The 25669-nt window shown below is 42.1% G+C and overlaps 1 protein-coding gene across 2 annotated transcripts; it reads right to left on the minus strand.

The window, feature by feature from the left end:
• Positions 1-2438: 2438 nt before the first annotated feature.
• HMGXB4 (HMG-box containing 4) lies at positions 2439-25669 on the minus strand. 2 transcript variants are annotated; one of them, XM_077339663.1, is made up of 11 exons: positions 25215-25669; positions 17087-17192; positions 16371-16516; positions 15191-15269; positions 12929-13971; positions 12393-12474; positions 10734-10798; positions 10369-10474; positions 9053-9222; positions 8257-8379; positions 2439-4336 (listed from the first exon to the last, which is right to left on the minus strand). In XM_077339663.1, the coding sequence occupies exons 2-11, from the start codon at positions 17115-17117 to the stop codon at positions 4292-4294; spliced, it is 1890 nt and encodes a 629-aa protein (XP_077195778.1). In that variant the 5' UTR covers positions 17118-17192; positions 25215-25669; the 3' UTR covers positions 2439-4291. The 2 variants fall into 2 exon arrangements, with proteins under 2 accessions (XP_077195778.1, XP_077195779.1); XM_077339664.1 differs by lacking the exon at positions 17087-17192 and having other exon boundaries at positions 25215-25666.

A 25669-nucleotide genomic window follows, 5' to 3' on the forward strand; every position in this document is an offset into this window, starting at 1 on the left:
CCCGTGACGTCAGCGGCGCCTGGCGCGTTCTAAACGGAACCCGTAAGGCAGCGCGAGCGGAGCCCGAGGAAAGGGCGCGAGACCTTCCTCTTCCTCCCCACGGGTCACACGCGTGGCCGCCCCCTTACAGAAGCGCCTGGCAGTGCGGCGCTAAGGGCGGACAGCTCGCTTGCAGCACTACGGCGACCAGACGCATTAATCACCTGTCGTGCGCTGGCTTGCTGAGGCCTTGGCATCCTTGGCGGAGCCCGTCCCTTTCGCGTTGGGCCTTCCTCTGTCCCTGGCATTGTCGTCTTTTCGACGGCTCATCTTGGCTGGTCTTAAAGGCGCTGCTGGACTCAGTTTTTGTTTTGCTGCCTCAGACCAACACGGCTGCCCGCTTGAATCTGTCGTTTCCAGTGACTCTTTCCCTTCTCCTAATGTGGCCAAAATATTATTATCTCGGGTTGTCATTTTAGCTTCTAGGGAGAGTTCAGGCATGATTCGGTCTAGGACAGGGGTAGTCAAACTGCGGCCCTCCAGATGTCCATGGACTACAATTCCCATGAGCTCCTGCCACTGGGGGCTCATGGGAATTGTAGTCCATGGACATCTGGAGGGCCGCAGTTTGACTACCCCTGGTCTAGAACCTATTTGTCTTTTTGGCGGTCCCCAGTGTCCGTAAAACTCTCCTCCCACCACATTTCAAAGGAATCCACTTTCTTCCTGTCAGCCTGCTTTACTGTCCAACTTTCACACCCATACACAGTAGAGTGGAGAATGTTATGGCATGAAGTAACTTGATTTTACTTGCCAGTGCCACTTCAGGATCTTTTTTAGTTCCTTCATGGCTGCCTTCCCAGTCTCAATCCTTTTCTCATTTCTTGGGTGCCCTGTCCCTTTTGGTTGGTGGCTGAGCCAAGGAATGGAAACTCTTGAACAATTTAAAGTTCTTCACTATGAGCCTTAAAAGTATATAATTCCTGAAAACAGTGCAGCTGGGTGGGTGAGTCTGTTTCTTTCTGCAGAATAACTTTGAAGCAGGCCTTTGGCATGTGTTGCCCTGCTGAGATAATGTATGCAGCCTGTGGCCTGCACCACCTCTTATGCGATAGCCCTTCTGGTGCAATTTGCCGATGGGTGCTTCTTTTCCTACCATGAGCCAAGAGGAAGAACAGGGGAATGTGTTTCTATGGCTTGAGGACATTTATTTATTTATATTTCAATTTCCATACCACCACTCCCAGTGGCGGAAAAGCCATATGACAGACTGTCTCATACTACATGACAGACAGTTTGACTTGGAAGACAAGTGTTGACATTTTGCTGCAGCAAAACTTGCTGTTTCCTATAGTTCCAACATGATGCAAATAAAATCATTCAAACTAGTGAAGGACAAGAATGTACGTTGTTTTGTCCTTTCTCCACCACTTTTTGACTACAACCACCTGTTTGTTCCCCTACCCCATCTTCATTAACCCTTTTGATAAAGGCATCATTTTTGGCTTTACTTGGTACAAGCTTTTTCACTGGGATATTTCTCTTCATCTTTTCCCCACATGCTAGATCGCACAGATGCTACAGTTTCTCATAAGGTATTTTCCAGAGTTTCTGCCCTGTTACTTTGTTAGTCTAGTACTGTACTAGAAAGATACCCTCTCAGTTGTTTAGTGGTGTGGTTACTGGTGACCAGTGTGCTTTCTCAGGAAACCATGGTATAAGAGATTTTTCTAGTAAGGAAAAGGTACCTTCCTCCACTTCCTTCCATTACACTGTTCAAAGCATTTTACTTCAAGATTACTGTTTTCCTAAGTTAAAAAAATAAATCCACCTATATCGTGCAAATAACACACTACCTTAAAAAATGCCTTCCATTTGCTAATTATTTCAAAACAGGACAAACAAGCAGTGGTTTCCTTGGTATGCTGAAACCTCTGCGAACAGGTCTTTCAGTTTTAAATTCTCCCTGAAACTTATGTCTAAACACTATAAGGAAGTATCTAGGTAAGAATGTTGAAATATTGCATTTTGCAGCATCCTGCTATAGTCAGAAATTGTTCTCAAGTGTTTTGTAGTATTTACTAGCTCCAGTCTCTAAGATCAGAAAATATAGGACCCTGAATCTAAAACTGTCTGAATCATGATATCAATGTACCACCATTGTGCCTAAACAGTTCTATATCTTGCTAACCACCAAGTCAATACAATGTGTTCTTCAATAGCTTTTCATAGCAGCTGTTCCTGGATTTCAACTGACCAAAATCTGTGGAGAAATGACTGAAAAAAAACAACGGTTAAGTGCTAGTGCATAGTGGATTCTTAATGAGACATGTAGTAAGTAAACAGAAAATACTGCAGCTGGAGAGAAAAATGCCAGGGATTCTGATAGCCAAATGCAAAAGGAATAGTTTGTTGATATACCAGTGCAAAAAAATTCTGAAATTAATCAAGACACATGATTCAAGTTCTTACAAAGTTTATATACATTAGCAAAAGGTCTATACAATTTTTATTAAGTGGCAGGAAACAACAAATGTAAAAAAACCTGCTAGAGTCTCAGTCTAAGGCTCTCTAGTTACAAATATCACAGGATAGAGATTATACAAATATGTACAAATTTTAAATAAGAATACATGAATAGGTCTTTTGTGTTTAAAACCTTCAAGTCTGCCATAATACGCACGGCACAACTGAAGCAGATCACCTTCTCTTTAATCTGAGATCAATATATTTATGTACAGAGAACTAACATTGCTCTCCATAATTAAAATCTGAAATCTTAAGACCAGGTATCACATGTCTCTAGTAAGAAATCTTTTGAGACAATTGTCCAGCTTCAGGGAGATTCCTTTCTCCTATTACATGCTGCTGGACTATTCATATAAGTATAAAGATCTGAATAAACTATAAAAACCATTAGCCACCAGCACATAGGTTAATTTACAGAACAGCACCTATTATAGCTAGTCTTGTCCTCACTGGGCTTACGGAAGAGGAAAAACATAAAAGGAGATCATTTATCTAACTGCTACCACAGAGTACAGAAACAGTTTTAGTTAAATGCCTTGTTAAATCCAGTCAGTCAATCTAACAGTCTGCCAATAAGGAACAGCTCAGTTCTAAGTGCCTGCAAAAAGACTGTGAAATTAAGTCCTGGAAACAAAAGTATTTACCTTTTTTGCCATTACCAGATGACTACATTATTACAAGTAATAAAGGGGATCAGGGCAGAACATAACGTTTTTACATGTTCATTTCCATTGATCATAAAAATCCTATTGCTACTATTTTTTCTCATTCTGTCTAGGCCCAAGAGCATTTAGGTGATAACAGCAAGCACATGTTTCTCATATAGTATTGGTGGAACAAACTTTTGTTTTTAAATTACAGCTATATACAGAAATATACAATATAAATAAAACTACTACATACATGAAGATGCAAATACACATGATCAGAATGCAACACATGGGGCTATGTATACAAATGAAGTGCTATCCCAATGAGGACCAGGAATTCTGAACACTGAAGCTCCTGTATGATGGACAGAAGATCTTTCTGCTCTATGTCAGTCATAGGCCCTTTCATTTCATCTTAACACTATCTTTAAAACTTATACAGCAGCACCATGTGAAGAGGACACTGTCCATTTACTGCTGGTGATGAGCATTTCTAAATACTGAAGTCAGCAGAGAAGAAGCAATGTATATTTTCACCAAGGTCAGCTACTCATATAACTCAAGAATCCACTACTGTCTCCAAGGCATTTGAGAACCTTTAATTCATTATTTTCCTCCTCCATAAATATCTGGAAGGTTTAATGGGGAAGCTGAGGTTTACTGGTGCCAGCACAAGTCCTAAGGCAAAACAGCATTCTTCTCCCAGCAATAAGAAAACGCAGGCCAACTCATCACAACTCCCTTCCAACTGACTTCTCTCAGAGAAGTAGAAAGTTTATATCTAAAACATTTCGTAGAAAAGAGGTCTTTCATCTGTAACATTTCTTTAGGGTGATGTTTCCAAGTAAAACTCATTTCATTTACGTTTTCAAAATTAAGGCTGATGTGTCAAAAGTCGTCCTAATGCTAAACAGGAATTAAGCATTTGGATAGGAGAAAACATGGATTCTCTCAAATTAAGCTCCGCGACTATTCATCAAACCAAGTGAAACGCCGAACGGCTGTTTTATGCATTACAGGCTGAAATGGTAAAACTTTACCAATTAGAATCCTTGAAGAATGCCAGTAAAATGCAAGATATGTGCACACACTAGTTGCACAGTTGCAATTCATGACTCAGAATCCTCTTCCTGTCAGAGTCCAGGCATTATGTAGGCAATGTTGTCCAGTGTGTTTGACTGGAAAGAAAAGAAATGACATACTCATTTAACTCAGTAGCTTTTAAAACTGATATATTTTAGACAGAACAAGTGAATGAAAGAAAACGCAGTCGGTAATCATATACAATGTGACTGATCTGTTGATTTGCTGGTGGATCTTCCCTATGTTCTCCTCCTCCCAGAAGTAATTTCCATTTCCGGCCTCAGTGAAGAGGGTGGAAGGGGGTGAAATTGCTGCTTTGTTACAAGAAAGGAGATGTTGCTCCCCTTGTCAATTCAGCCCTTCAACCCACAGGGCTGTTACTCCATGTGGGTATTACAACCCTAATAATGGGGAGAGGGAAGTGAGGGAGATCTGCAACTGTTGATACCTTTTGATGATGGATTATTGGATCTAAATGGATTGCTGGTCTTTAGTATTTATTTATTTATTTATTTAATTTAGATTTCTATACCGTCCATTTCTTTGCAGGTCTGGGCGGTTTACACAGAACATTATAACTTACATGAAACATATAGACTATAACATCAAAACAGCTTTAAAAAACATCAAAAGATTACAAAACCACAATTATAATCTAATAACAATTAACAGTAATTTTGGGAGAGTCATGGGCAGGCATCTGGGGGGACCAGCAGGGGTTCTGAGTCAGTCGGCCTCAAGCAAATGCCTGGTGGAAGAGCTCCCTCTTGCAGGCCCTGCGGAACTGTGGAAATTCGGGCAGGGCTCTGATCTCAGGGAGCTCATTCCACCAGGTGGGGGCCAGGACCGAGAAGGCTCTGGCCCTTGTTGTGGTCCGACGCACTTCTCTGGGGCCAGGGATCTGCAGCCAGTTGGAGGTGGCAGAGCGTAGGGCTCTTTTGGAGGTATAGGCAGGAAGGCGATCTCTCAGATACACTGGGCCCAAACCACGTATGGCCTTAAAGGTGATTACCAGAACCTTAAGCTTAATCCGGAATTCAACTGGGAGCCAGCCAAGTTGTTGGAGTGCCGGCCAGATGTGGGATCTCCATGATGTTTTAGTGAGAATCCTGGCCGCAGCATTCTGTACCAGTTGTAGTATCTTTTAAATCTGAAACACTTGGTTTTAATTTTTTTTTAAGGAATGCTACCTTCTATACATACCAGGAAGTGAGAATATTAACAGTTTAAATAAGTCAAATACATTTTTGCTAACACTGCAAGGGCTGAAGAAAATGTCTGAGTGTCACCTGCAGATAAAATGTAGAAACTGCAGCTTAGGGGAGGTACAGTCTTTCATAAACTTTTCATAGGGACATGTAGACTGGGGCATACAAATGGTCTTTCCACATAATTGCAGCTGTAATTTGCATCACACTGAACATATACAAGTAAAAATGTCAAAACACAAAACCAATAATTAAAACATAGGGCAGGACAAAGCAATTATAGAGGGACTGTCAAATGCCTGGGGAGGGAGTACCATACTTTTGGTGCCATGACTAGAAAGTCCCTCTTTGGCATTACCACCTGCCTAATCTTAGAAGAGGGAGGGGGCACCTAAAGCAGGGTCTCAGAAGATCACCATAGTGGTCAGGAGGGTACAAGCCCTTCTAAATGACAAAACCATGGGGTTTTGTCCATGTATAATAGATGGAGGGTAGCATTCCCTTGCTGTGGGGAAGCTGTGCTATTGTTTACTACCTCTTTTTTTTCTCACCTCTAAACTCAATTTTGCTACATATATGGGATTAGCTTGGCTGCTGTTTGCTCCTTGAAACCCCCCCCCCCCCTCCATCTTCCCCCAAACACATTAATGCAGGGGTAGTCAACCTGTGGTCATGGAAATTGTAGGCTCATGGAAATTGTAGGCTCAATGGGCTCATGGAAATTGTAGTCCATGGACATCTGGAGGACCACAGGTTGACTACCCCTGCCTTAATGAACACGTTCTTCTGTGCTAGAGTTGTGCAAGAGAGAAGTCTGTGGCTTTCAAATGAATACATTTTGAAAGATCAATTTGCAGAATGGCATGCGTATTCAAGGGGCAGAATTTTATTAAAGGTAAAGGTAAAGGTATCCCCTGTGCAAGCACCGAGTCATGTCTGACTCTTGGGGTGACGCCCTCCAGCGTTTTCATGGCAGACTCAATACGGGGTGGCTTGCCAGTGCCTTCCCCAGTCATTACCGTTTACCCCCCAGCAAGCTGGGTACTCAATTTTATTACTTGTTTCTAATTACAGCACACGCACAACATCCAACAGGGTGAGGTCACAATGCAAGGAGGAAAAGACGCTATGTTGATTTTCTCACATATACAAAATCAAAGCTTTCACATTATCTCTTGCATAGACATTCAACCAGGAAAGACCCATGTACTGTGCACAGAAAGTTAGACACACATTCTGTATTTAATGAGCAATATAATGATTGTGCCAAACAACCTGTTATATTCAGCTTCAGGATCCCTGTAATTGTCTGCTCTTTCTCTCTCTCTCTCTCTCTCTCTCTCTCTCTCTCTCTCTTTCTCCCCCAGCCCCAGCAAAAAAACAATTGAAATGTTCTTTTCAGAAACTGCATTACATGAACTGTGAGGAACTGTATACTAGCACTAAGAATTTTGTTGAAAGGCAGCACGTGGAGAAGCACTGTTATGTGAAAATACATACTAAAACCAAGCCTCCAATCTGGAAGATGTACAGAAGGAAGCTACAGTTTACAGGCAGAATACGACACAGACCAGGAGATATGGGGTAGAGAATTATCCAGTGCCCAATTATTTTTTAGCAGAATATGCTCCATTTTTAAAGATTTGCTGTTTCATAAATTAACAATAAACACAAGTATGGCAGTTCAAAGCTGCAGTTAATGTTTCAAAAGCATTCCAGCATACAGCTCAGGCATACTTTGGATAAAGGTTGGCTCCTACATGGCATTTACTGGATACTGAAAGTGCTTACCTTGACCAGGGCCTGCTTTTGAAACACCAGAGGCCTCAATTTGTTTTATCTGGCCTTCTGGTCCACAGAACTGACCAAGGTCCATAGTGTCCTATATAATTTCACGTATAGGAGCTAATTCTGTATATAACAATCTTCGTCATTCTTGTATTTTATATATGCTGTTTTAATTTCATGTCTGATAATTGATACAGGTGGTAATGTCAACATGTGTCTGGTCAGTGGAGGCATTGATATGTATGTATGCACTGATTTTCTGAGGCTATGTGATAAGGCTTGGGTTTTTAATTTAATAAATATTAGTAAATTTTAGAATTGTGTTCTACCCTAGATAGGCTTAAATTCATTTCCTTTATTTTGACCTTTTTGGCTTCTCAAAAAGATACCCTCATCAACGATCTGATATAGAACTAACGAATAATGCAAAAGAAGTACAGAAATGGAGGTTCCCCCAGTGACCTCCATGGAAAACAGGTAAATTTTATAGGAATAAATTAGTGGACAACTACGGGCCCACCACATCATGCAGAGTTCTTTGGGGATGCTTTAATTACTATACAATTCCAAAGCAGAATTGTAACCTTCTAAACCCACTGACTTCTACAAACTTAGAAGTCTGCAGCTGTACTTTGTGACTGTGCTGTTAGTATGTCAACAATTTTAAGTATCTTTGTTTCCCCCAGTTAAACACAAGAAATGTAAGAGAAACTGTACTGTATACTGTACAGTGATACTGTATTTAATTCTATATGAATAATTCCAATTTTCAAAATAAAGGTTTGCATTTGCTTGTTTAAATAACACTTGTTATTATTATGTTAAATCTCAAATATCTGCTGTTATTGTGACTCATGGCTGTGAGAAAGGTGTATGACAAAAGAAGCAAATAAATACATTTTAAATTTTGTCCACATCAAAACATGCTAGATCAGAGTCGGCATCTATTTAGGGCATAAAAAAGTACCAATTCATATTCCCCCACCCCTGGAAAATCCACACCATTGCACGCAACTCACCAAAACATGTTTGGGGCAGCCGTTCAGCTCAGGTAGCTGGGAAGTCAGGCATGCTAAAGGGCCCAGGGCACAGATAATTGAATCCAGGAGCACTGACAGGCTTCCTGATACAGCCACCATGCCCTAAGAAGCACAAAAGGTGAATAAAAGATTAGTAAAGAAAGCAGTGTAAGTGTCAATCTATTCCTTGCCTTAAGAGTCATATTTTCTAAGCCGCTTCCTTAAATGGCTGACAACTCTGTTCTGTACAAGCACATTACAAGCAAGATATGTTGAGTGCCAGTCAACGAAAAAAAAAAGCAGAGAGATTGGGTGGGGGAGAACAGGGAGTTGGCACATTTAAGTCTCAGAGTTTACAGAGTACTGAGAGAGGAGGGGATCCAAACTGTTTATTCCTTTGATTGACTCAACATTTCCTTCTCGTAATCAAATTTGTAGCTGAATGCCTATCATGAAAGCAGGAAATAGTGCCCACCCTTAGACAAAGATTTGTTTCTGTATACTCAGGGGCTTCCCTAGCTATGCACAAACATTTAAGCTTTTAAATCAGAAAACATTTCCCCACAAATGGCTTGATGAGGAGTGAATATGCCCCTTGAAATGTTGCAATCAGCTAGGCTCAAACAAGACACGGAGAGCATATTTTATCCTAAAAAAGGAGATGGAAATGTCCCAATTCTTTTTCTCCCTCATGCCCCTACATTTTTCTCTCCCTCTTGCCTCTACAATTCCTGACATGGAAGAAGCCTGTACTGTTATAAATAAAATAGCTCTATTAGCCAATGAAAGCACCTACTTCAGTCTCCTGCAGCCTGTGGCCAATGAGGCTTAGAGATTCTCCCAGCAACTGTAGATGTGCAGCGACATCGATAGGATCTGTTTCAGGAACTTTGATGGGTGATGAAGGTAATACTACAGTACTAGACGGCGACTTCTTATGCGGTAAAAGCATGCCTGTTAGAGAAGCTGCAATGTCCATAATGGAAGAAAGGTAGGATGTAAAGGAATTAAGTATCTTCTAAGCAGACATCACACACTATATATCTGAACAGTTTTCTAATGTCCAGTGAAGGGGGTGACTAGTGCTCTCCAAACCAAAATGTCCAAGTTACTAGTATTGGGTTGAGGCAGGTTAGGAAGGCATTTGAAACTACATGAAACTGAACACTGTCATTTATGTCCGTATTTTACAGGCTATGGAACAACACTTGGTTGTTACACATAAAGTCAGAGGTTTTGTAACCATTTTACTAAAAACAGAAAAACACTGCAATAAGATATAACAGTATAGCTCAGGAGAAAATAGCACTCTCCAATTTCTGATTGCAGCTAGTCATATCATAAGACTAAGAATCAAGTTAGAATTCAGCCGCTTCTACATGGCACATCAAGGTCCCCCCATGGTAGAAACAGTAGGAAATGAAGGCTGCTATTTCATGCCCTGTCACTGTGCTTTTCACTGCTAGTTGTCACCCCAGTGTCATGTTAGGCCCACTTCTAAGTGAGCCACAGTTAAAGCATGGCTCCACCAAGGACAGGTAAAACCCCCTAAAATGTATTTTAAAGGAGGAAATGCAGAGCTAAAATTCGTGTTTCCTTCCACCCTGCCTTTTTTGCACAACTTAACACTGCAATTCTCAAGGCAGAACTTAGCTCTGCCTCTTCCCAGATTGGCTGAATGTGGAGTGTCCACACTCCTGCATAAAGTCTCCCCACATTTCCTCCTTTGAATTGTATCAAAGGAGGATTTCCTTTTGCTCCAAATGAGAAAGGCCCAGGAGTTGTGCTTGGAATGAATATGATGCTATCTGAGTGCCAACGTGATGTAGTGGTAAAGCATGGTGGCCTCTAATCTGGAGAACTGGCTTTGATTCGCCACTCCTCCATAGGCAGCCAGCTGGGTGACCTTGGGCCAATCAGAGTTCTCTCAGCCTCACCTAAGGGGAGAGGAAAGGTAGGTAATTGTAAGCTGCTTTGACTCCTTCAGGTAGTAAAAAGCAGGGTACAAAACCCCAGTTCTTCTTCTGTCTGGAAGCTCCAAAACAAACATGGGGGGTCTGCTTTTTTCCATGCAGAGAACAAATCCTGTGTGAAAGCAGGTTTGATTATTACCTTTCAGCTTAGGGGCACCCTCTGATGAGGTTGCTTTCCTCTTCACTGTTGTAGCCTCTGCTTTATTTTGCTTGTGTTGCAAATACTGAGCCTTTTGCTTCCAAACCTGGAAATAATAGGGAAACACAACATGTTTACAAACATCACACCAGCTGTTTCAAAATGAAAGAGTTGGGGAAGATGAACAACCACATTATTTTTCATCAGCAGATATCAAATATTACAATCATGCCCATAGACACAAGTGAGAAATATGCAATCTGAGGGAAATGAGGAGTTAATAAATATGAAGACCATGGTGGCAATGTGCCAAGACAAGGTGACTCATTACATGTGTAATTTTAATGGAAGCATCTCATATTTACCAGCTTATCCTTCTCTGGCAGCTGTTTCCAAACTTCTGCCAGCTTTTTGCTTAGCTCTCCAAAATCTACAGGAAATTAGAGACGGTAAAAGATTCAGAACAAAAACAGGTTTCCCAGCTTTCTTCAGGAATTTGGCCTATGCATATTTATAGTCTGGTCCATTACTAAAATTATCATTTGAACTACACACTATCGTAAAAACAAAATGATCTGAATTCCTGAAAAACGTATCTATGCAGAAGGGACACAGGTGAAGTCGTAGGTGAAGTCGTAGTTCTTTCCACATGAGACTGTAATATGTGCTGATCGAGAAACTTACATCTGGCAGGGTCCAAAAGCTGAGTGAGAGTCCAGCTGAGTGAGAGCCTCCTGATTAGTCAGTCCGGCGGCAAGGGACCAATTGGGAGCCGCGCTGTGCACGGCTCGCAATTGATCCCTTGCTGCCGGACTGACAATTTATTTATTTAGATTTATATACCGCCCTCCCCGAAGGCTCAGACTCCCCGAAGGCTCAGACGCTTTGCGGCTGCCGATTGGGCACCGCAATTGTCATTTCAGAAGAAGGGGCCTATGGGCACCCTTCCTCATCACAGACAGGGCCCACCTTTGGTGCCCTTAACAAAATATATTATCCGCTCCGCTAGGAGTGGTTAAAGATGGGCACCTAAAATTTAATACCCATGTAGTCCCAACAAACCCCAGTTGCCAGAAAACGTTAAGAGCAAAGTATTTTTCCTCCTGCAAGCAAAAATCTGGACATGAAGTCTGTTTGTAACAGCAGCCAGTACTCCAGTACTGAACCAAGACAATGCCTGGATGAGCCTGAATGTTGGACTGTGAATGTTTGCCTATCATTCATAGAGGCAGCATCACACTGGAGGATATGTAATTTTCAATGCCATCCAAAGAGTCCCAAGATGGAATAAGCCACAACTACTCCCCCCTCCCCAGTTCACATACCTTTAAAAAATTCATATAAAGGGGTAATTTCCATTGAGGCAAGAATCTAGCAATTTTTTTAAAGGACAAAGCTCCATTCTGGAAGTCAGCAAAGCAGTTCATCCCATCTGTGTGCTTACAGAGGCAGTTCCTTTATTTAATCATATTTGGAGTCATCTAATCCCCCCATCCTGTATTTGCATAGTGTCTGCCTCATTGATATTCCCAATTTAAATGCAAATAAATTTTGTTTCTTAGCAGAGGTATAGTGCAGCCTTTCTGAACTGTTGAGAAACCCTTGAAACATTCTTCAGACTTCAGGGTACAAACCAGCTGACAAACTAAAGTTCATCACAAATTTTGGTTGCTTCATGAAGCAATGTTCACAAACTTAAGAACTACCAGAAACTTCCATGAATTTTAATGCAGATTGTGGCAATTGTCCACCAGTCAGCTGTCTGGTATATAAATGACTGGAAGGAATTTAAACCCCAGCTTTCAGCTTCCTGTGACTTTTCATGGGGAACAGAAAGCAGGGGTTAAAACTTTACATGGCTCATGAACTAATCTCTTGGTTTGTATTGTTTTGTATAGCCATGAACAACAAAAAACATGGTTTGTGCCCATCCCTAGTTTCAACCCTGCACAAATTCATTCCAAGTGTTTAAAGGCAGTAAAAAGAAAGCAGAACACACCCTTACAGAGTTGTTCTCTTATTACCTATTCCTGGATGTTCAGCAACAATATTCACTCGATATTCCTTACAGAATACTTGGTAGGCAGACATATTCTTCTTCTTTGGCTAAACGCAAAAAAGGAAATAAAATAAAATATACTGATGAATATATTTTAAAAACAGACCATATAAACATCTGGAGAATCTTTTGCTTCAGAAGTTGCTAGTCACTTGCTTTTGCTCTCCTTTTCTGGATGGCGTGTGTTAGGGGGCTGTTTATATCACAAGCTAATAATGCTTCAGTATCAGATGCCTTCCAGAGCAAAATGGGCACTTCTCCAGCATGAAGTATTTCTGGCTCTCAGCAAGTTTGATTTATATATTACATTCATATTTTGAAAGTTAAAAACAAATCAGCAAAAGCATTTTTTTAAACCTCTGACATTTCTTGAAATAGAAAATTAATTTTGGTTATGGGTCTGGGAGTAAAAAATAGTCTGGGCTGGTGTCCTACAAAAACAATTACGTTTTCTTAGCCATCATAGGCATGTAATCAATTTGGCCAGTTGTAGATTTTTACCTTTTCTTTTTCCAATTTTTCTGCCTTCTCTTTTTCTTCTTTCTTCTTCTTCTTCTCACTCTGACCATCTGTGTGAAAAACAGGAGGAGGGGGTGGTGGAGGCGGGGGTGGTGGAGGAGGAGGAAGGGGAGGTGGTGGCGGAACGGGAACAGCAAACTGTGGGCTGGTTGGAGCAACTGGCAGTGGTGGTGTTCCTTCGGCTACCACCAAGGAAGAAGACATCCCAGAACTCTTCTTAGATTTGGAATGCCTCTTTTCCTTATGCTTCTCCTTCTCCTTCTCCTTGTCCTTTTTCTTTTTACTCTTCTTGGATTTCTTCTTCTTCTTTATCTCACGGAATGAGTCATCAATCACCAACTCGCCAGCCTCCAGCTCCCCTCCAGAGGATGAACCTGATTCCAGTTGTGGTTCCAGGCCTAGAAGCTCAAACTCACTGCTCTGTCCTTCTGGGAAAAGGGGAGCCTCTGGGCCAAAGCTCTCAGTGACTGGAGGGGGATGTGAGTCTGGCAGTGGCTTGTGCTTCTTTCGGGATGATTTCAGAAAGCTGTGCGTATCATGACTTGGGAGGAATGATCCATGTTCATCTCGGGATGACTTTTTGGAGGATTTTTTTGATGCTGGTGGTGCTGCATGCGGAAAGGGCTCTTCTACTGTGCTCCCCCCTTTCTCCTTTGGTGAAAGGATAAGTTTCATCTTTAAGCCATCAGGTTCACGCAAAGTCAATGTTTCCGTGTTCACATAAGGAGGCTTCATCTTTTTGGATTTGTGTAAAGAGCCATCATCCAAGGACAGGTCGTTACTGCTCCCACTTGGCTTTTTTTTGTGATGCTCTCTCTTGCCCTCTGAATGTCCAGAGGCAGTGAGTGAAGAATGAGACGATTTTTCAGATGTCCTTTTAGAAGACTTAGAGCCTGTGGCCAAAGGAGAAGTGATCGCCTTAAGTAAATCCATGGCAGTATCAACTGACGGTGGACTAGACGCTAATTTTTTTCTCTTCTTTGAAGAGGGATCCAAAGTCAGAGATAAATCAGAAGGAGAAAGATCTGAAAATATGCAAAGGAGAATGAATAATGGAGATAAATGCATACACAATATCAATCATCCCATCACCTACATATCAGCTGAGGAACTTCGGGAGTAATCCTTTGCAGGGAGTTGGTCCTGGAAGCAAGACTGTCAGCTGTAGCTGATTAATCAGTGGGGGCCAATTCAAATTGATGGAGCTATAAGAATAAGGCCACATTTCATTTCAGAGATTATTTTGGTTCTGGTATGCTAGTACAATAGGGAACAAAGGGAAGACCCATTTCAGTTTGGGTTTGGAATGGAGAAAACATTATTTGCTCTAGGCAAGGACCTCTGTCTAGATAAGGCTTCTTCAACCAGGTTTTCGTGAAACCCTGGGGTTAATTGATGGTTCTGAAAAGGATTCCCTAATGGGTGGGAGTTAATTAATTAATTGATTATATATATGTGTGTGTCCTTTCTCTTCACCTTTTACCCCATGATTCTGTCTTTATGCAGTACAAAAGTGTTATGGGAAACGGCTCTTTTATTTTACCCCTCATGAAGTACTATGCACATTGAGTCTCTCTCCACTGATTATTATTATTATTATTTAGATTTATTTCCCGCCACTCTCTGTAGGCTCGTGGCGGGTCACAATAGTCCTATCCCCATTAAAATACCCATTAAAAGACTTTAAAAACAATCACAACATGGCGGAAGCTCTCATTATTCCTACCCCCTGCTACCAGAGCGGCAGAGAGGGTAGGGAGGAGATCTAACTTACTAGGTCCAAGGGGGGGGGGGGAGAGAATGCTGGCACTCATTCGCTGACCCTGGCCTCAACCAAAAACCTGGTGGAAGAGCTCCATCTTGCAGGCCCTGCGGAAAGATGGTAAGTCCTGCAGGGCCCGCAGCTCACCCGAGAGCTCATTCCACCAGGTAGGGGCCAGGACCGAAAAGGCCCTGACCCTGGTCGAGGCCAGGCGCGCTTCTCTAGGGCCAGGAACTCAGGAACTGATGTGGCTCAGTAGCACATGCTTTGCATGTAGAAGGCCCTACCCTCATTCAGTTCCTGGCATCTCTGCCTAAAGGATCTCAGAGCTGGAAAGATCTTTCTTTGTCTGAAAACCAAGATCGGTGCTGCCAGTCTGAGGAGACTGAGCGAGATGGACTATGGATCCAATTGTACCAGACAACTTCCAGTCCATGCTATATTCCTTCCTTGTGGACTTTGCTACAGATTTCCATCCTTACCTCTGCAATCGTGCTCATTGGAGGAGTGCCTCCTCTTCTTCTTGTGAGACTCTGTCCCTAGTAAGAAGAGGTCACTCTCCTGCCACACAACACAAATTAAAAAGGAAAAAAGAGCAAGGCAATGAAGGGAAACTTGCAGCTGAGAGAGAATATTCTGAAACAAACATGCCTAATTACACTCTCACGGAAACAGCATTTTTTGCTTCAAATCTGAAAATGGCCTGTATTATTAAAGTTGGAAAATGTGCTTTCAACAGAAAATAACACTTCCTAATGGAAGGAAACAAAAACAATCAGCTCAGGAGTGATTGCAGAAATTTCAGTTCAAAGGGGAATGTTTTGTAGAAAAGCTTTCAGTAAAACACTTCCAAGGAGTAGAATGAGGTAGGTCATACCTCTGAGATATTTTTCAGACTAACCGCAAGATCAGAAAAAACAATGTTATCAATTTACATTTTACTAACACTCCAAAGATTATGTAAGAAGCCATAAAAATATACTTGTACAATTATAATTCTATTTCTTCTTTTGTGAGAATTTTAACTACCTTTGTAATATAAGCTCAGCAAACAAGGCTTCTGAAAGATAAACAGGATATATAAGATCACATCCATCTCCTCCTATTTTTTATTCTAAAGAAGATTGCTTTCCTAAATTTAAAAGCCCAAATCTTCTGACAATGACTAAATAGCAAGAAAGGACATATATATCAAGATTTGTACAGTCCTGAGAGTCCTGTTTTCTTTTTAGTTTCAAAAGGATAAACAAAGTACAGTGAGTGTCAAGTGCTTCAAATGACTTTACAAGATTAAAGGATGTCACATCCATAAGCAATGATGGTTAAATGAAACCTCTAACTGGTAATATATTCCTAAGTGGCAGAACCTAGGATTAAATATAAGGAGGTGAAGATTTCCAGTGGTCCATGTGGAAACCTCCAGAAGAATCAGCCGGGGTAGAAAGCTGGGCTGGACCACTCTTGAACTGATTCAGCAATGCAGTTCTCAATTCCAGTTTATTCTATTTGATCTGTTTTACCTAATGGCAGGTGAATCCCTTCACTTGATCAACATTATACAAGGAAAATGCCTGGATTTCCTAAATGTTGCCCAATGCATTCTTGAGGACCCTGCTGCCTTTTTAAAGAAGAAGGAATGGCAAGTTTCCCATTTTACCTCACCTTCAGCTTCTTCTTTGAATTCTTCCTAACCTCAGCAGCTGTCTCCTCCTCTTCCCGAAGCAAATCCTTGTAGGAACGTTTCTTCTCTCGCTGGGTTCTCCCAGCTACCAACCCCACACCATCACTCTGGTCACTCTCTAAATAATCTGAAGGAAGAAGTGCAATTGTCAAAAATAAATCAATTACTTGCTAACATACAATTATTTCGGCCAAAGATAAAGCACGAAGCACAAAATTAAGCAAGAACACAAACAATAGGACAGAAGTCACAGCACTGCTCCTCTCCACTGCGGAAAGGCACTGTGCTTTTTACCGCCGTAAGGAAGGCTGCATTTATTCCTATTCTTACAGTGCACTCCTTTGCAGAGATACTCCCATCTAAGGCCCTTAATTACAGTGACCTTACACTGGTGTAACTGCATAGGAATGCACTGCTATCTTCTTTCCAGGAACTGCTTAAGAGTACAGGGATCAGTGATGTGCTGTGAGGAAGATCTGGATTCAATGGCGTGACCCAGCATGTTAAATTACTATTTGTGAGACTCATGTTTAAGTCTTGGTTTGCTCAGATCTCTGATGGGGCGGGAGAAAGGATCTGGAATGCTGCAGAAACCCAGTCCATGCAGGACATTGGCTTTCTTTCTTACTCTCTCACTCCAAAGCCTAGGGATGGTATGCTCACTGTAACACCTCTCAAGAGTATGAAACAATCCTACCTTCTTTTTTCTTGGAGTCATCATAAGCCATGGTGGTCCTGCAGGGGCCTGGGAATGTGTTGCTACGCCTGGGCTCCTTTCCCCGTTCCCGTCTACAGGACACGGTCTAAGAAACAGAGAATGAGAATAACCCTCCCATAAAGAGGAATCGTAATGAGGAAAGTAACTGAATGAAGATGAAATGGGGAGGAGGAAGAGGATGAAGTGTGCCTGCATTTTTTGATTAGGCTTGGTGAAAAACACTAAATTCCAGGGCCAGTTTGTTGGAATGGATTTCTGGAAAGCAGGGGAGGAATGTGTTCCCCCCCCCCTAAGATGGCAATCAAGCCCCTTTCCCAGTAATTTCAAGTTGATGTTATATATTTTAATAATAAGGCACAGAGGTGACCGCTCATTTTGTGTTTTGTATTATTACAGGGACTTTAACAAAGTGAGCTGGTATTAAAAAGGTAAAAGGTAAAGGTGTATCCCCTGTGCAAGCACCGGGTCATGTCTGACCCTTGGGGTGACGCCCTCTAGTGTTTTCATGGCAGACTCAATACAGGGTGGTCTGCCAGTGCCTTCCCCAGTCATTACCGCTTACCCCCCAGCAAGCTGGGTACTCATTTTACCGACCTTGGAAGGATGGAAGGTTGAGTCAACCTTGAGCCGGCTGCTGGGATCGAACTCCTAGCCTCATGGTCAGAGCTTCAGATAGCATCTCACTGCCTTACCACTCTGCGCCACAAGAGGCTGAGCTGGTATTAGGCATCCTTTAATCAAATAGGGCTGAATCAGATAGTATTTCATTCTAGGATAAAACTGGATGACCGATGAGAAGAATCCAGGTTAGCATCTCTTTTATGCAACCTAGCCATTACAGTTTTTAAAAATTCAGAGCAGGGTACCAAGGATTGCCTCTGCTCACCTGATGTACAATGCTGAAAAGCTCTAGGGAGGCTACCAGCAGGGTGGCAACAGCAGGCATAAGTGCTACATCCCCACACCCATGCTGGTATTGAGTGCTATCTTGAGGTAGAGAAGGAGGAAAAGAAAGAGTAGTGGGAGGAAGAGAGTAGACTGAAAGAAGCAGTCCTTTTCCCAGGGCCTCTGCAGCAATTCCAGCCTCTGTCACTTCAAACGGTCAAGATTTCCTCCACCTGGCTCATAGTTGCCAAAAAAACCCATAGATAAAATGAAGCAAAATTATGCTAGTCCAGGTAAGGGGACAGTTTCTGTTATGGAAGAATTCACTCTGCCTCATAATGTGACAGAAATGAGCTGCATGACAGACATGCATGCTCTCATTAAGTACAGCTGTAGGGTTAATTTTTTTTTTTTTGAGTCTCACAATATTTTAAGAGATTCAGCTCCTGGATCTAATTGATTTTGGTCTCACTTTCCTTCGTAAACATCAGTTTAGCCTTCCACTTTTAAATGCAGCAGCCATACATGATGAATCAGAGTTTGTGCTCTTGGGGCAGGTAAGTTTATTTTGTGCCCACTAACAGTAATGTCTTTTACAAACAATTCATGCGTAGTAAAATATCAACAAATTTCAGTTGTGAATTATAATATAACAGAGCAATGTTTTGGATACAATTCACAGAGAACAGAGAATAATCTTCCATCTTATCAAAAGAATTTGTACAACAGTACATACAGCAGCACACCAATCATTTAATGCTTGTTAATCGTGACAGATTTACCCAAAAACCAAAAAACAAAACAAAAGCAGCTTAGAAACCCTGTTTGCACACAAGCAAAAAACTCAAATCCCCGCTCCCAGATGCACTGACAGGCAGAAGATCAGATCTTGCATAGACAACCAGGCACATGCACCAACCCAGCAGAATGAGTCCTGATGCAGAGCAGGGCTCTTGGGTTATAGGGAGGGTAAGCAGGTTGCAGAGAATGCCAAAATGGCAATGGAGAATACTCTGAAGGTGCTCCTGCCATGAACCCTCTCTCCCTATTTGCTTCCACAGGGGTACAGGAGAAGCAATGGGACAAGAGGCATCCTTGGAGTGTGTGTGAGTGTAACCACAGGCCTGAAAAAGAAACGTGGAAGTTCTCTGAATGTCAACCTGGGAACTCTAAATTAGGAAACGAAACAAGTCTGCAGAATCACGGCTATGTTTTTCCCACAGCTGGGACTACCACCTTTTTATTTTCCACCGGCCCTACTCTTGTGCCTTCAACAGCAGCCTTGATGTAACAGGTGGAGCTTTGCCTGGCATGGATAAGAGATACTTCTTCATGTCAGTCTGCAGCAGGGATTCCCAACTAGGGGTCTGCAGCCTTTCTCCTCCTGCCTTAATGCACTTGACCACAAGCTAGGGAACTGGCTGCCTCAGTCCAGAGGGCTTGGTGGGTAGGCTGTGGGTGTAAAAATCAAAGAATGGGGGAATAAGTTGTGCCATGGTATGGTGGGTCTGGGCTGTCTTCTTAGCTCTTGCCTTCTTTCTAGTCTACATTAGGCAGAACTACATTAGTAGTAGTAAAGGCAGGGAGCAAAAGGAAAGCAAAGGGTGTGGGTGGTGATGTCACTTCTGGTGACATGTCACTTCTGTGGGTGTGGCAAGATGACATCACTTCCAGGGGTCCTTGAAGCCTGAAAATGTATTTCAGAGGCTCCTCCATGGTCAAAAGGTTGAAAAAAGCTGATCAACAGCTAACACATGAACAAGAAAGACAGAAACACTTCCCATAGCTGGTAGAGGGTAATTGTGTTTTATTTACTATCTTTACAGTTTGCATTTCTTGCTGACAATCAAAGTGGATTACATTGTGTAAGTTGATAACAGTCCGCACAAAAAGGCATCTAAGAGGTGTAGGTCATCATAATAAATATAAGGAGACATCACAATAGCCAATCTACTTGTGACCAGGATTATCAAAATTTGAATGAGTGTAGCATTAGGCATGTGACAGAGTTCATGAGATTGAATTCAGTGGTTTAAACAGCAATTGCTTGAGGCAGTAATACACAGGAAACAGCAAAAACCGGAACCAGTTTTCACAATCACAAAATCAAAATTATGAAAAAGAAGCAATAGGCATTTAATCACAAATTCTAAACTCAAATGCTTTGCTCAAATTTACAGACCTTCAGTATTAGTTTTAAACATATTTTCTTAGTCACAGATTTTCTTTGTGAAAAGGGCTCAACTGGAATTTAATGACCTGGAAACCTGCATTTTATGACTTCTCATAAGCCAGCTTGGTGTAGTGATTAAGAGCAGTGGTTCCTAATCTAGAGAACCAGCTTCGATTTCCCACTCTTCCTCCACATGTAGCCAGTTGGGTGACCTGAGGCCATTCATGGTTCTCTCAGAGCTCTTTCAGCTCCACCTACCTCACACGGTACTGGTTATTGAGAGGAAGGAAAGACAAGAGTAAGCCACTTTGGGTAGTAAAAAGCAGGGTATAAAAATAAAATCCTCTTCTTCGTCATACCACATCCTCTTGACGCACTTTTGTGAACTATGATGGTTTATAGTTGGTGATGAAATTGAAAAATGGCACTTAAGGTTCTTTTCAGTAAAATTCCACCAGAAGTTTGCATGTTGTGATCCTATCCCTACCATGATATACACATACTTACCCATCTTTTAAAACTGTTAGAAATTTATGTTAAAAGCAGAACAATAATATTGCAAACCAAGAACATGATCCAGCCAAAGATAAGGATTTGATATTCCACTGATTCCAATGAAAAAATGTGAACTGCTTTGAAAATCAATGGGACAGTCAGAGTAGTTCAGCAGTGGAATAGGCTGCCTAAGGAGGTGGTGAGCTCCCCCTCACTGGCAGTCTTCAAGCAAAGGTTGGATACACACTTTTCTTGGATGCTTTAGGATGCTTTGGGCTGATCCTGCGTAGAGCAGGGGGTTGGACTAGATGGCCTGTATGGCCCCTTCCAACTCTATGATTCTATGCGTATTTTAACTTTGGCTGGATTTTCTCAGAGTACCATAGCCTACAAACACCTTGTGCACAATCATTAAGTAAGAAGAAGAAGAAGAAGAAGAAGAAGAAGAAGAAGAAGAAGAAGAAGAAGAAGAAGAGTTGGTTCTTATATGCCGCTTTTCCCTACCCAAAGGAGGCTCAAAGCGGCTTACAGTCGCCTTCCCATTCCTCTCCCCACAACAGACACCCTGTGGGGTGGGTGAGGCTGAGAGAGCGCTGATATCACTGCCCGGTCTGAACAGTTTTATCAGTGCCGTGGCGAGCCCAAGGTCACCCAGCTGGCTGCATGTGGGGGAGTGCAGAATCGAACCCGGCATGCCAGATTAGAAGTCCGCACTCCTAACCACTACACCAAACTGGCTCTCAGATCTGATAGTTCAAGACAGATCTGACAGATCTGATAGTTCAATGAAACTCAAGTCACTGTTTCCCATTCTCTGAAGAGATTATCTAGTTTTACCACCAATTCTGTGAAAATTTATGCTCAAATAAGGTTCAGCACTGCAACTCGAAACTCATGTACTTTGAAACGTATTGATTTCATTAGAAAATACTTCCATGATATTGCTCTTAACCTTACTCAAGGCACCATTTTTTTTAAGTCCAGAGGAGCCAGGAAATGACAGGACAGATAGCCTAATATTTACTCCAGGCAAATTAGTGAAATGTAGTCAAAGACAGAATTATTTGTCACACAGAGGAACAAAGCCTACTGAGGGAAAATTTGGCTTCTGCAAAGGGACGTCCTGCCTTGCCAAACTTTTGTTCTCTGAAAAAGTGGACAAACAGGTAGATAGTAGTGACCTACTAGACATTATATACTGATCTTTGACAAGATTCCTCATCAAAGATTCCTGAGTAAGTTTAACTCTCATGGGTTAAGAGAAAGCTTCCTCTTATGGATTAAAAAATGGTGAAATTATAGGAAGCAAAGAGTAGGAATAGTTGGTCAGTTCTCATAACGGAACAACAAGCAATGGATTCCCACAATGATATTGGGGTATTGGGGCTGATGCTATTTAATTTGTTCATAAGTTATCTGAAACTGGGGTGTGTGTAATGTAGTTGCCATGTGTGAAGATGACACAAAATTATTTGGGATGGTAACAACCAAGGATTACTATGAAGAGCTCTAGCAGAATCTTTACAAATTGGGTGAGCGAGCATTAATGTTCAAATTATGTTTACTGTAGGTTAAGTGTAAGGTGATACATGCTGGAACAAAAAAAATTCCACTTTCAATTATACTGTAATGGGGTCTAAACTTGTATTGACTGGGAGGAAAAGAGAGGGTTGTATCAGATAGCTCAATGAAAGTGTCAACCAAGTGTGCCACAGGAGTGAAAAAGGTAAAATCTATGAGGGATTATTAGGAAAGGAATTAAAAATAAATAGCTAATATTATAATACTTCTGCAAATATCTATGGTACAACCTCATTTGGAATACTGTATCAATCAATCAATCAATCAATATCACAACTTATATGACTGTCAACTAAAGGGAACCCCCAAATTCAGAGTCACTAAATCTCTGAATATCAGGGGAAGGCCTTGACCCCTATGTCCTGTTGTTAGTCCCTGTGTGAGACAGGATGCTGGATGAGACAAACTACTGCTCTAATCCAGCAGGGCTCTTTTGTTCTTATGTCAATTAATTCGCCAGCTGGTTAAAACTCAGAAAATAACCAATCACTCTCTATCACATATGTTAAAAGATTTATATTCTGCTTTTCATCCAAACAAAAAAAAGCCATTCTGAAAAGGATCCTCATATAACTAGACAAAATAGTTTAGATTCTGACATTTTTATATAAACTGTTTTTTATGCAGAACCTGTTCACTGTTTTATTAAGGCTACAACCCCATGTTCTCTCCCCTGGCAGTAAAACCCACCAAACCCAGAATTTAGTTCTGACTATAAATATATTGCTTCAGGCTAAATATATACACAAATGAAATCTCTGGCAAAAATGTTGTACTGCAGTTAATGTAGTTTAGTGGCCCTACTAGCCGATCAAGGCGTAAACATCCCTTAGAACTACTAGATTTGTGCATCTCTGGTTTTGTAGCTAATTACTATCATTGCAGCATCTCTAATATGGAGAAGTGAAAGTTTTTACTTTGCCACTGGACTCAAGCTTTGTTCTACTATTGTTCACTAAGTCCACTACCTCATTCCTATTGCATTCACTATGCTTGGCTCACATTGCCTCTGAAACCATCAATCCACAGGGATAATACATACAATCAAACTCTACAGCAATTATTAGCAAGATTTATTGTACATGAGAGAATGAGGTTTCAAAAGCAGTAAGGGAACAGTGTAATTCAAACATTGACTAGTATTTTCTTGTAGTTTTATAAGGGAGTGTCCACAACCACCACAGTACCATAGATTCACGTGGGTAGCTGTGGTGGTCTGAAGCACCAGAACGAAGTTGGAGTCCAGAAGCACCTTTAAGACCAACAAAGTTTTATTATGCTCCATCCATCTTCTCTCAAGCTTGGAGGCATGTTTACAGCATTTTCTCCCCTTATAGAAGAAGTTGTTAGAATGCATCCATGCTTGAGAGGAACAGCAGGATTTCAGTGAATTACTCTTAGCATTCTACAATGAAGGATACATCTGGCCATTGATACACAATTTTGACAGGTTCATTTTCTTTACTATGTTTTCCCCTGTAACTAACCAAAACAAATGATAACCTTAAATGCTAAGCTTATTGTTCCAGCTTGGTCTCTGAATTTGTTAAATATTTTCATTATGATTTTTGCTAATTTACTGGTCACTCTGCTTATATGTACGGACAGGGTAATTCCCATTTCATTGTATCTGAGAAAGTGTGCATGCACACAAAAGTCTTGAATAAAACTTTGTTGGTCTTAAAGGTGTTACTAGCCTCAAGCTTTGTTCTACTGTACCATAGATATTTTAAATCCAGAGATTCTCTCTTCTGGGAAGGTATATATTTCTTTAGCAACAGTGGTATTTATGTTTGTGTGTCCATACATAAATGAAACTGGCTTACTAACACTGCAGTCCTGAACAGAATTACACCACTCTAAGTCTAGTTAATAATCTTTAATAGAAATTACAGAAAATAATCAACATCCCATTGCTGCTCCATCCCATTGCTGCTGCTCCATGAATCAAGACACCACAGCTTCCCAGTTCACTTTGTAACAGGGATCCCTTGTCTCATGCATTTCATCACACTTTCCTAAAACCAACAGGCACTCCAGGAAGGTACTGCATACTAAGCCACTGGACTAGTCTTTCTCAACTTTTTTACCATTGAGAACCCCCTGAAACATTCTTCAGAATTCGAGAAACCCCAGAAGTGGCACAATCATGCAGAATATGGCTGAGAAGCATAGCTGTGTACATGCCCACCCTGGGCCCTCCCCTTCCCACCCCCTCCAGGCCATTTTGGTCAGCATGACCATATATGATCATATCACCCAATAATGTTTAACAAATTTAAAATATATATATTATAAATTAATTAACTCTCACCAGCTCAGGAAACCCTTCCAAGGCCATCAAGAAACCCAGGATGGAGAAAATCTGCACTGGACTATCGGGGTCAATATTAATTATTGTGGCTGGCCAGAAATAGATTTTGTAGAGGTCTTTTGACATCACCCACAACCTAACACTTGTCACTGCAGTGCAAAGCAGATGCTGTACCATTGCCCTGTGGACCTTCCCCAACACAACACCATAAAAGTCCCTAGAAAAAGAACCAGAGTTCCCTTTATTTTGGCAATGCTGATCTGACACAAAACAAAACCAACATCAGTAACTTGAATTGGTTGCAGAGAAGTAATAATTGGATGGTTATGCCGAACGCAAGGAACGGAGCCCTGAACGTGACAGTCCCAGGGACCAGGAAAACAGCGGATGGAGCCTTTGGCCCCAGCAGAAAAGGCACCCAGCTGTTTTGTGGGAAACAGCTGGAGCCCGGCTGTCCACATCTGCCTCTTGCACCGGGGCGTGGCGCACCAACGCCCTCTGCAGGGAAACCCGGCTCCCCCTACCCCCCAGAGCGCATGCGCGCTATCCCCTTAACGTGTACGGGAGACCTCGTGGGCCCCCTTCTTCCCGCCGCCTCCGTTTGAACTGGCACTGCCGCTGACCGCCCAGTTCCCTCCGTACCCTGCCCGCTCTCTCACCCAGGCGGACTTCAACTCGCTGCTCCGCCACGGGCTACAGCAGTAAGTAGAGGCGGCGGCGAGGCACGGCGAAGGAGAGGCTTCCCCCTCCCCTCTACGTCCCGCAGCGGAAGGGGGGGGGGTTGGTAGCTTCACACCGCCTCACCGGTACCAACGGCCGCCATCTTAGTGTGGGAAAGAGCCGCCCGCCAGTTCTCAGCGGCTAAGGGGAACGAGTCGATCGCCGAACGCATCTGCCTGATTCAGAAAGATGGCCGCGCCAACTTGTAGTCGAGCGCCGAGCGCCTCGCTTGACAGGGGGTGGCTGCTTCTGTACGCGGCGCGCCCGCTCTGTTCCTCGCGTCCTGCCGGAGGGCGGCCCGCGGACTCCCCGCAGCAGCGTGTCCTGGGAGCGGGCAGCATGCTCGCTTCGGAATGAACAGAACCCATCTTCCAGAGATCGAGGTTTTACATTC

This window comes from Paroedura picta, chromosome 5 (assembly GCF_049243985.1).
Source record: "Paroedura picta isolate Pp20150507F chromosome 5, Ppicta_v3.0, whole genome shotgun sequence".
NCBI classification, from domain to species: Eukaryota; Metazoa; Chordata; class Lepidosauria; order Squamata; family Gekkonidae; genus Paroedura; species Paroedura picta.

Excerpts from the sequence above, each read along its gene's own strand:
- HMGXB4 (XM_077339663.1), bottom strand. The coding sequence starts at position 17,117 with ATGGCTTATGATGACTCCAAGAAAAAAGAAG. Across the intron at positions 12,475-12,928 it reads AAAAATTGGAAAAAGAAAAG|CCAAAGAAGAAGAATATGTC; the intron begins GTAAAAATCTAC and ends TTTTGCGTTTAG. Across the intron at positions 9,223-10,368 it reads GGGTGCCCCTAAGCTGAAAG|CTTCTCTAACAGGCATGCTT; the intron begins GTAATAATCAAA and ends TGGACATTGCAG.